General features: G+C 58.5%; 1 protein-coding gene across 1 annotated transcript; it reads right to left on the bottom strand.

Annotated features, from left to right (window-relative positions):
* Positions 1-3,602: 3,602 nt before the first annotated feature.
* ETH_00016365 (uncharacterized protein) lies at positions 3,603-9,795 on the bottom strand (the record flags this gene model as incomplete). The annotated part of the gene is made up of 4 exons (XM_013379419.1): positions 3,603-5,192; positions 5,405-5,586; positions 5,857-9,525; positions 9,666-9,795. The coding sequence occupies 4 exons, from the start codon at positions 9,793-9,795 to the stop codon at positions 3,603-3,605; spliced, it is 5,571 nt and encodes a 1,856-aa protein (XP_013234873.1).
* Positions 9,796-11,223: the final 1,428 nt, after the last annotated feature.

Genomic DNA, 11,223 nt, shown 5'->3' with positions numbered 1-11,223 from the left:
CAGCGCCGGCAGCAGCAGCGGGAAACGCAACGCGGGAGGAACTAGCGACATCTGGCGCTGCTGCTGCTGTTCCTGCTGCGGCTGGAACTCGAGGGCTTAGGGTTTAGGGTTTAGGGTTTAGGGTTTGGGGTTTAGGGTTTAGGGTTTACTTCGGGAATGAATTCAGTTTTGCATCCCGTCATGGAATTGTTGAGCTTTAAACCTGTTATAAGTTTGCCTTCTCTAGAAGGCGCTTTCCAGTCCTCCCCCACAGTGTGGCGGCTCTTGGCCTCCATTTGGCTGCTGCTGCTGCTGCTGCCGCCGCTGCTGCTGCTGCTCATTGTGGCTACGCGCTGGCAGAGCTGCGAGGGAAAGCTGCTGCTGCTGCGGTAACTGCTGCTGCTGCTGCTGCTGATGCTGCAGCGAACCGGAGAGTTAAAGGCAAGCGCGCCCGCGACGGAGTGCCTGCAGCAGCAGCAGCAGCAGCAACAGCAGCAGCAGCAGCAGCAGCGGCGGCGAAAATACAGTGGACGCGATGCAGCAGCCACTGGCCACAAAGTCACGAAGCTGCACACAAGACAAGAACGCTCCTGCTGCTGCTCACGTCGGCAGCAGCAACAGCGGCAGCAGCTGCTGCTGCAGCAGCAGCCAGTACTGCTGCAGCAGCAGCGGCAGCTAGATCAGGAACAGACCTGGGTATTTTCTGCAGCCACTTGGCCGCTGCTGCCATGCAGTGTTGGTTTGTTTTGCTGTTGTGGGGCCCCAGCAGCGCAACGGCTATCGGCAGCAGCAGCAGCAGCAGCAGCAGCAGCAGGGAAGCGTCTAAGGATTTCTTTCTGAGTTTCTTAAGCAAATAAATATTATACAAATTGCAAAAGGGAAATAGAAGAATCCAAAGCCCGACGGGCAAGGGCCCAACCAGCATAGCTTGTGGGGATGCAGCTGCTGCTGCTCTTGCTGCTGCTCTTGCTGCTGCTGCTGCTGCCGCTGCTGCTGCTCTTGCTGCTGCTGCTTACGAAAGAAACTTTCTGCGCCTGCTGATGCTATGTCTTTCTATGTGGGAAAAACCGAGGCGAACCTTAAACAGGCCGAGACAGCCTCAGGACAGCAGCAGCAGCAGCAGCAGCAGCAGCAGACCGCTGCCGCTGCTGCGGCGATCCTCGAAGCACTGCAGCGTCCCGGCTTTAAGTGTACGTACACCTCAACTTCTTTTCCTATTTTTAATCCTTTTTATTTCTTTTTAATTCATTTTGTGTCTCTCAAGCTCCTCTCATTTGCTGCTGCCGGGCCCCAGCAGAAGCCAGGTGTACGTACACCGCACGGGCCTTGGAGCTTTCGAATAATCGACGGAGCAGCTGCAGCTGCACACAACAGCAGCAGCAGCTGCTGCTGCTGCTGTGTGCAGCAGCAGCTATAGCAGCAGCTGCAGCAGCAGCTGCACACACAGTAGCAGCTGCAGATTCAACTGCAGCAGCAGCTGAACACAGTAGCTGCACGTAGTAGCTGCTGCAGCCGCAGCAACAGCTGCAGCATCAGCTGCACACAGCAGCTGCACATAGTAGCTGCTGCAGCTGCAGCAGCAGCTGCAGCATCAGCAGCAGCTGCAGCATCAGCAGCACACAGCAGCTGCACATGGAAGCAGCTGCAGCATCAGCTGCAGATGCAGCTGCTGCTGCAGCTGCTAACACCGCGGGAGCAGCAGCGGCTGGGGCTTCTGCTGCTGCTGTTGCTGCTGCTGCCTGTTGCCTGCTGCTGCCAGGCCTGCTGATTTGACTGCTGCAGCAGCACCAATCGCTGCTGCTAAAGCTGCTGCAGTAGGGGATGCTGTGGAAACCATTGGCACTGCGACAGCTGCATTGACGGCTGCTGCTGCTGTTCGGCTGCTGCTGCTGGTCGGCTGCTGCTGCTGCTTGGCTGTTGCTGCTGCTCGGCTGCTGCCACTGCTTGGCTGCTGCTGCTGCTGAGCAGCAGCCGCTGCTGCAAAATTCCGAAGAGGATAAGGGGTGCTGCTGCCTCCGTTATCTCCGCCTTTGCGTGAGGGCCTCAGATCCACAAGTTTAGGGTTTAGGGTTTAGGTTTTAGGGTTTAGGGTTTAGGGTTTAGGCCCCTCTGAGCCTGGGACGTTGCTGCTTCAGAGTCCGTTTCAGGGCCCCAGCAGCGGCTTCCTCTTTGCTGCTGCTGCTGCTGTTGCTGCTGCTGCTGCTGCTTGCAGACACCTAACAGCATCTGGTGTGTATACACACCTGCTGCTCTCTGGGGTGTATGTACACTGCAGCACATTAGGGGTGTACGTACACCGGAAAGTCCGCAGTTTCGTTTTCCAAAGAAGGGTAAATTAAATAAATAAAAATTAAAAATATAAATTAAGATAAATAAATAAAAATAGAGAAAAATAAAAAGGGGAAAAGCCGAGGAATGGCAAAGCGCTGGGGGTCAAGCAAAGCATTAGGGTTTAGGGTTTAGATACCAGGGTTTAGGGTCTACGCATTAGGGTTTAGGGTTTTAAGTTTAGGATTTAGGGTTTAGGGTTTAGGGTTTAGTTAAAGCTCATCTAAAGAAACGCATAAAGCTTTCAGCAGTCCGTTGGGTGCAGCATCACAAGCTGCCCCTTCCAAAATAACTGCTAGCTAGCTAGCTTCCAGTTTGCTGGCAGCAAGCTGCGGCAGCTAGCTACCAGCTAGTTACCAGCTAGCTACCAGCTAGCTACCAGCTAGCTACCAGCTAACTGTAAGCTAGCCACCTGGCAGGTCTACGCGGCACCAGCTAGCAGCCAGCTAGCCACAGGCTGGCAGCCAGCTAGCCAGAAGCTAACCAGCAGCTAGCTAGCTAGCTAGCTAGCAGCTAGCTAGCTAGCTGGCCGGGGCCCCGCAGCGCTAGCTCGCTCCTGCTAGCTAGCGCTGCTGCCGCTCTTCGGGAGTTCTATGGAGGTTGGCTAGCTAGCTAGCTAGCCACGGGCTAGCTAGCTAGCCCGTGGCTAGCTAGCTAGCCAACCCACGCGCCAGCTAGCTGGCGAACCCGTGAATAGCTAGCTATGTAGCCCCCGGCTAGCTAGCTAGCCAACGCACGCACTAGCTAGCTAGCTAGCCCTGCCGTGGCTAGCTAGCTGGCTAGTCCTGCCTTGGCTAGCTAGCTAGCCTTCCCGTGGCTAGCTAGCTAGCCAGCCAGGAAATAAAAAATTAGCCCTTATTCTGTTTTTGATTCAAACCTAAAGAAACCTTTGTGTGAGAGGCCTGGGAGCTCTTGGAAGCAGCTGCGATGAGGACCCTCCAGGGTTTAGGGTTTAGGGTTTAGGGTTTGAGATTCAGGGTTTGCCGGTCAGATTCTATGTCCAGTCTTCTTTGCTCCTGCAGAGAGACAGACACCCGGCTGCTGCACCTCCAACGGCCAAAGCTGCTGCTGCTGCTGCTGCTGCTGCCAAGGCGAAGTGCCTTCTACAAGCTGCTTTGGCTGCTGCTGCCGTTGCTGCAACCTGCTGCTGCTACTGTAGTTGGCCTCTTTGTTCTTGCTGCTGGCATCAAAGCAGCAACCCTTACTGCTGCTGTTTCTGCTGCTGCTGCTGCTGTCAAAGCAGCAGCCGCTGCTGCTGCTACTGCTGCTGCTGCTGCTGCTGCTGCTGCTGCTGCTTAGGCCCGCTGCGCCACAGCAAGGAAGTCATCGAAGGCCCTATTGACTGCAGCACCGGCGGGTGTTTTGTTTCCTTCCTGCAGCAGCTTATCTGCAATTCTGTCTACCCAGTCCACATTCTTTTTGCTGCTGCTGCTGCTGCTGCTGCTGCTGCCGCCCCGCATGAAGGCGCCAACTGCAGCAGCAGCACGCGAAGCCACATCTGAGGCCTGGGCCGGGTTAATGCTCCCGAGGCCCCCAAGGAGAGGCAGCACAGGCTGCTGCTGCTGCTGTGCGGGAGGCTGCTGCTGCTGCTGCAGTGCAACAGGCTGCTGCTGCACTTGCTGCAAAGCTAGCTCCTGATGCTGCTGGGCCTGCTGGGGAGTGGTAAAGAGCTGATACTGCGTTTGGAAGGGCTGCTGCTGCTGCTTTTGCTGCTGCAGGGGGTCTACGAATTGCTGCTGCGGCAGGGGCTGCTGCTGCAGCAGCTGCTGCTGCGGCAGTGGTGGAGTGAACGGCTGCTGCTGCAGCGGCTGCTGCTGCAGCAGATCCGGTTGCTGCAACAGGCCTTGCTGCTGCGAGAAGCTTGGCTGGTACTGCTGCATCGCGGGAGGAGCAGCAAAAGCTGCAAGGTTATCTTGGGGAGGTAGTAGGTGCTGCTGCTGCAGTTGCTGCTGCTGCAGCTGTTGCTGCTGTAGCTGTTGCTGCTGCAGCAGCTGCTGGCTGACGAGCTGCTGCTGCAGCAGGTGCTGCTGCGCAAGGTCTTGCTGCTGCTGCTGCTGCAGCGGGCTTACTGCAGCCTCAAAATGAGTGTCTCCTGCTGAAGCCCCAAAGACAACGCCTTGCGGCAGCAGCCCCGCAGGTGCAACGGGAGAGCCGAACTGTGCTGCTGCTGCTGCTGGTGCTGCTGTCATTGCTGCTGCTGCTGCTGGTGCTGCAGCTAGAGGTGCTGCTGCTAAGGGTGCTGCGGCCAGGGGTGGCGGTGGTGCTGCTGCTGCTGCAGACATGCCCTGCGCGGACATTGGAAGCATCAGCGAGGGGGCCCCTGCTGCAGCAGCAGGAAGTCCTGCTGCAGCAGCGGGAAGTCCTGCTGCAGCAGCGGGAAGGCCTGCTGCAGCAGCCGGAAGGCCTGCTGCAGCAGCAGGAAGGCCTGCTGGAGCAGCAGGGAAGCTCGCTGCAGCGGCGGGCAGGAAGATCTGGGGGCCGGGGGCGCTGAGGGAGGCGGCAGGCGCTGCTGCTGCTGCTGCTGCGGGCTGCTGCTGCAGCTGCTGCAGCAGCTGCTGGGCCTCAGGGGCCTTTTCGCGCAGCAGCTGCGCTATTTTCAAAGTTGCTCCTAAACCCTGAGCCATTTTAATATTATTTCCTTCAATTTCTTTTTTTTGCTGCTTCTGTTTTTTGGAAACTTCCCACGCTGCGAAACCCTCAATGGCTCCTGCTGCAGCGTCTGCTGCTTCCTCCCCCCCTGCTGCTGCTGCTGCTGCTGCTGCTGCTGCTTTCTGTCGCCGACACTCACATATCGCCTTCTGGCCCTTGTTGCGCATGGGGATCGTGTGTCTGTACACCTCGTACTCGTGCGTCTCCGTCTTGCTCAATCCACACGTGTCTTTCCCCTGAACGCAAACCCTAAACCCTAAACCCTAAACCCTAAACCCTAAACCCTAACGCTTAACCTCTTCAGGCCACTTTTGACCCCGAGGACCCCTGCGCGCTGCGCAGAACCCCTCCAGAGCCCCCCTCGCCCCGTCCCCCCAAACCCTAAACCCTAAACCCTAAACCCTAAACCCTAAATCCTAAACCCTAAACCCTAAACCCTAGGCCGTGCCTCGTAGGTGGTGGTGGCGCAGAGGGCGTTTTGCATGGGCACGAAGTGCGTGCGGCAGTGCCGCTGGGACTCGGGGGCCCCATTTAGGGTTAAGGGTTTTTGCTTCCAATCTTTTGGTGCTGCTGCTGCTGGGACGCAGCAGCTGAGGCCAGCAGCAGCGCAGCGCACCGACGGCTGCAGCTCTGCAGCAAACACCCGCGCGCCGCGCAGCCCGAGGGTTTAGGGTTTAGGGTTTAGGGTTTAGGCCTTAGCGTTTAGGCCTCAGGGTTTAGGGTTTAGGGTTTCGGGTCTAGGGTTTAGGGTTTAGGGTTTCGGGTCTAGGGTTTAGGGTTTAGTGTTTAGGGTTTAGGGCTTAGGGTTTAGGGTACAGAGAGTAGGGTTTCAGGTCAGGGTTTAGGGTTTAGGGTTTAGGGTTTAGGGTTTAGGGTTTAGGGTTTAGGGTGCGGCCGCACTGGGGTCTTCGAGATCGACCCCGAGCTGGGCCTTGAGTCCTTCCTGCTGCACATGTTTTGCTGCTTCTATCATTTGTTCCATTGGCAAAGAATTCATAAAGCTGTTTCCCGCGTCAGCAATCTTTCCCGTTGCAGCAGCAAAGTTGGAGGCCCCTGCGATGAGGTTGGGTGCAGCCAGCAGGTCCCCCGCAGCAAGTCCGGCGAGGGGGGCCCCCAGGGGGCCCCCCAGGGGGCCCCCCAGGGGGGCCCCCAGGAGGGCCCCCACGGACTCCGTGCTGCGCGTTGCTGCTTCGGGGGCCCCCGAAGAAAGGCCCGGGAGGCCCACGAGGGGCCCCAGTTGGTTCACAGTGTTTTCTATGGCGGCGAGGGGCCCCCGCAGCAGGCCTGCGGGGCCCCCTGCTGCTGCTGCTGCGTTTGCTGCTGCTGCGTTCGCCGCTGCTGCTGCTGCGGCGTCTGCTGCTGCTGCTTCCGCAGCAGACGGCAGCGGCGGCGACAGCGGGGGCTGCAGGTCCTCACCGATCCGCTGCAGGTGCTGCTGCACTAGCTGCTGCTGTAGGCTGTGGGGGGACCAGCCGGCCTGCTGCTGCTGCTGCTGCTGAGAATGCCACTCCGCCGCAGCAGAGAGCGCGTCCGGCTGCAGCAGCCCCTGCTGCTGCTGCTGCTGCTGCAGCGGCGGCGGCACAGCCCCAGGCGCATGCAAAGGCACATGCTTTAGGGGGGCCCCCTCGAGATAAGAAGACAGCAGCTCAGGGGCCTCTGCAGCAAAACTCTCTGTGCTTTTGAGTTCCTGCTGCTGCAGCGGCAGCAGCTGCTGCTGCTGCGACCATCCCGGCTGCTGCTCCAAACCAAGCGGCTGCTCCGGACGCAGCTGGTGAGCCTGCTGCTGCTGCAGCTGCTGAAGAAGCAGCTGCTGCTGCTCCTGCAGTTGCTGCAGCTGCTGCTGGAGCTGCTCTTCTGTCTGGTAGCTCGACTGCTGTTGCAGCGGCTGCTGCTGCAACGACTGCTGCTGCAACGGCTGCTGCTGCAACGGCTGCGGCTGCAGTGGCTGCTGCAGTGGCTGCTGCTGCAACGGCTGCTGCTGCAGCTGCTGCTGCTGCAGCGGGAGCTGTTCTAGGGGTTGCTGCTCCCAAGGCTTGGGTGGCAAGGCGTCTTGCCGTTGGTAGCCTGGCTGTGGCTCCAGCTGCTGCTGCTGCAGCTGCTGCTGCTGCAGGGGAAATTCTTGCTGCGGCAGCTGCTGCTGCACCGGTTGCTGCTGCAGGGGAAATTCTTGCTGCAGCGGCTGCTGCTGCACCGGTTGCTGCTGCAGGGGAAATTCTTGCTGCAGCGGCTGCTGCTGCACCGGTTGCTGCTGCAGGGGAAATTCTTGCTGCAGCGGCTGCTGCTGCAATGGCTGCTGCTGCAGTAGTTGCTCCTGCAGTGGCTGCTGCTGCAGCGGCTGCTGCATCGGCGGCGGTGGTTGCTGGAGGATATCCTGCTGCAGTGGCTGCTGCTGCAGCGGTTGCTGCTGCAGCGGCTGCTGCTGCACCGGTTGCTGCTGCAGGGGAAATTCTTGCTGCAGCGGCTGCTGCTGCAATGGCTGCTGCTGCAGTAGTTGCTCCTGCAGTGGCTGCTGCTGCAGCGGCTGCTGCATCGGCGGCGGTGGTTGCTGGAGGCTCTCCTGCTGCAGTGGCTGCTGCTGCAGCGGTTGCTGCTGCAGCGGCTGCTGCTGCACCGGTTGCTGCTGCAGGGGAAATTCTTGCTGCAGCGGCTGCTGCTGCAATGGCTGCTGCTGCAGTAGTTGCTCCTGCAGTGGCTGCTGCTGCAGCGGCTGCTGCATCGGCGGCGGTGGTTGCTGGAGGATATCCTGCTGCAGTGGCTGCTGCTGCAGCGGTTGCTGCTGCAGCGGCTGCTGCTGCAGTGGCTGCCTCTGCAGTGGCTGCTGCTGCGGCGGCGGTGGTTGTTGGAGGGTCTCCTGCTGCAGTGGGTGCTGCTGCAGTGGCTGCTGCTGTAAATGCTGCTGCTGTGCGGATTGCTGCAATGAGGACAAGACCTGCTGCTGCTGCTGCTGCTGCTGCTGCTGCTGCATTTGCTGCAGTGGCTGCTGCTCCTGATGCACTTGTTGCAGCGTTTGCTGCGCTATTGGAAGTAGTGCAGGGGCCTCTTGCTGCGGCAGTTGCTGCAGTAGAGTCCCTTCTTGCTGCAGTGTCTGCTGCAACAGCTGCTGCTGCAGTGGTTGCTGATGCAGCGATGGCTGCCCCAAGTCCAGCTGTGGCTGCTGCAGCGGCTGTTCCAACGGTTGTGGGGGCTGCTGCAGCTGAGGCAGCTGTTGCTGTTGCTGCTGCTGCTGCATCGGCTGCTGTAGCGGTAGCTGCTGCACCTGCGGTGGCAGCTGCTGCAGCATCTGCTGGAGGGGTTGCTGTGCTTCCTGCTGCTGCTGCTGCTGCGGCTGCTGCTGCTGGTACTCTGGCTGCAGCTGCTCCAAGGGTATCTCAGGGAAAGGCTGCAGCAACAGGTCTTGCTGCTGCGAGGCCATCTGTTGCTGCTGTGGCTGCTGCGGGTCTTCTTGCAGAGGCTGCTGCTGCTGCTGCACCTCCTGTGGCTGCGGCGGTCCGTACGGTGGCAGTGGTACTGCTGCTGCTTCTGCTGCAACTGCAGCAGCAGCTGCAGCAGCAGCAGTAGCTGCTGCTTCTGAGTTCGGCAGAGCGCTGCCTTGTGCTGCTGCAGCGTCTCCAGCTATAATTTCTGGTGTCTCAGGTTGCCCGATTTGCTGCTGCTGCTGCTCCGACTGCTGCTGCTGCTGCGGCTGCTCTTGCTGCAACTGTTGCTGCTGTGGTTGCAGTTGCCCAGGAAGCAGCTGCTGGGGCTGTCCCTGCTGCAGCTGCTGCTGTAGCCACTGTTGCTGCGCAATTGGCAGCTGCTGCTGCGGCTCTTCCTGCTGCTGCTGCTGCTGAAGCTGCTGCCGCTCCTCTTTCTGCATCTGCTGTGGCTGCTCTTGCTGCTGCTGCTGCTGCTGCTGTTGTGAGTGCTCTTGCTGCAGCGGCAGCACCTGCTGCTGCTGAAAAGGCAGTTGCTGCAGCTGCGGCGGCTTCTGCTGCGGCTGCTGCTGCTGCTGCTGCTTTGGATCTACCTGCTGTAGCGGCAGCAGCGGAGCTCCGAAGAAAAGTGTTGCTGCTGCATTTGGAGCTGCTGTTGCTTTTGCCCCGATGAGTGGTGCTGCTGGAGTGGGCCCTGCTGCAGCAGCTGCTGCTGCAACTGGCGCTGCTGCTGCTGGCTGCAGCGCTGGTGCTCTATCCGGAGCAGGCCGCAGCAGCAGGTGCTCCAGGAGCTGCTGTTGCTGCGGGTTCAGCTGCTCTGCCTGCTGCTGCTGCTGCGGCGGCGGCTGCTGCTGCTGCTGCTGCTGCTGCTGTTGCTGCTGCTGCTGCAGGGACTCGTCTGCTGAGAAGCCGCTGAGGATCCCTGTAAGGTCTTCTGCCTTCGGCGTGGGGGCTTTTTGAATTGCTTCGGAAATAAAGCCCAGAGGAGATTTGCTGCTGCCAAAGACAGACTGCAGCAGCGGGAGCTGCAGGGCCCTTCCTGCTGCTGGCACGAGGCCTGCAGCAGCAGCACCCTTCTGCTGCTGCTGCTGCTGCAGGGGGCCCCGGAGAAATAGAGGACCTGCTTGCAGGGACCCCAGAAGCGTTGCCGCCGGCCCTGAAGCAGCAGCAGCAGCAGCAACAGGAGCAACAGCAAGCCCGCAGCAGATGCAGCAGCAGTTCACCGGGAGAGCAGCAATAGAAGCAGCGGCAAAAGCAAACGAACCATAGCAACAGGCGCTAGAAGTCGCCCCTCACCTGCTGCCACGTGCTGCTGCTGCTGCTGCTGCTGCTCAGCAGCAGCAGCACAGAGAGCGCCAGCAACAGCTACAGCCACCAGAGGTCGCCAGATGCAGCTGGCAAGGCGGCTGTTTGGAGGGTCCCTCATAGTACATACGCGCAAACCTTAAACCCTAAACCCTAAACCCTAAACCCTAAAACCTAAACCCTTGTTAATAAACCTTAAACGTATTGCCTTCGCAGCAGGCCAACCTGAGAAGAGTCGGGGGGCTTTTTATTAACCGCAGAAGTGTATAGAAAAGGACCAAAAGGGTTATCTTAAAACCTTAAAAATGGGGTGGCCACAAACCCTAAACCCTAAACCCTAAACCCTAAACCCTCGCCGTGCTGCGGCAGGCAGCGGAGCAGAGAGCTAGGCCGGAAAAGGGGGAGAAAAGCGTTCAACTTGAGTGTCTTTGAGGAATAAACGATAAAAATAGAAAGAGCCCTGAAACCCTAAACCCTAAACCCTAAACCCTAAACCCTAAACCCTAAGGGGGGAGCGGGCAGGTGACCCCCCGCTCCTGGGATAGGCGTCCCTGAGCTCAGGCAGTCAAGATAGCCATTTCGTCTGTTGAAAAGAATTAAATAAACGAATTTATTTTAAAAGTCTTTTGGTTTTAATTGAGGGCTCCAGGCGTCTCGCTTCGGGTGTATGTACACCTCAGCCGGTAGGCTGAGGTGTACACTCGCAGCTGATCTCGGGGTTGAGATTTCTTTTGTTTCTTCTTCTTAAGGGGCAGTAGTTCCTAATAATTATATTTTCTTTTTTAAAAGTGTATTTCAGGCTTTTATGCACACAATAGGGGCACAAGTCGCGAGTCCCACGCTCTTTTTGCTGCAGCTCAGAGCAGCCTGAGGTGTACAGACAGCTTGAGGTGTGCAGACAGCTTGAAGTCTACAGACAACTTGAGGTGTACAGGCAGCTCCAGTTGTACAGACTGCTTCAGGTGTGTAGGCAGCTTGAGGTGTACAGACAGATTGAGGCGTATAGACAGATCCAGGTGTACAGACTGCTTCAGGTGTATAGGCAGCGTCAGGTGTATAGGCAGCTTCAGGTGTACAGACAGCTTGAGATGTACAGACAGCTTGGGGTGTATAGACAGCATCAAAGGACAACCAGCTCATTTTGTACCCCCGGAGCTCCAACTGAATACTTTCTACGGAGCCTCAGTGGAGGCAAGTGCGGCTACCTGCAGCAAGCTAGCTGCAGCTAGCTAGCTGCAGCTTGTTAGCTGCAGCTAACTAGCTATAGCTAGCTAACTGCAGCTGTCTAGATCAGCTAGCTAGATCCAGTTAGCTGCCGTTAGCTAGCTGGGGCTAGCTAGCTGCAGCCAACCGGATCTAGCTAGCTGCAGTTGGCTAGAGCTAGCCAAAGCTAGCTAGAGCTAGCTAGAGCTAGCTAGAGCTAGCTGCACCTGGGTGGAGCTCCAGCTAGCCAGCTAGCCACGGCTAGCTGCAGCTAGCCAGTGCATGACTTAAAATAAGGAATTCATCGCGGCCCAAAAGCTGCAGCTCAGAGACAAGCAGCTAGCTG

Source organism: Eimeria tenella, genomic scaffold (genome assembly GCF_000499545.2).
Source record: "Eimeria tenella Houghton genomic scaffold, Eth_scaff293, whole genome shotgun sequence".
Classification (NCBI taxonomy): Eukaryota; Apicomplexa; class Conoidasida; order Eucoccidiorida; family Eimeriidae; genus Eimeria; species Eimeria tenella.
Note: the sequence above shows the minus strand (reverse complement) of the source record. Positions and strands in the feature narration are given on the sequence as shown.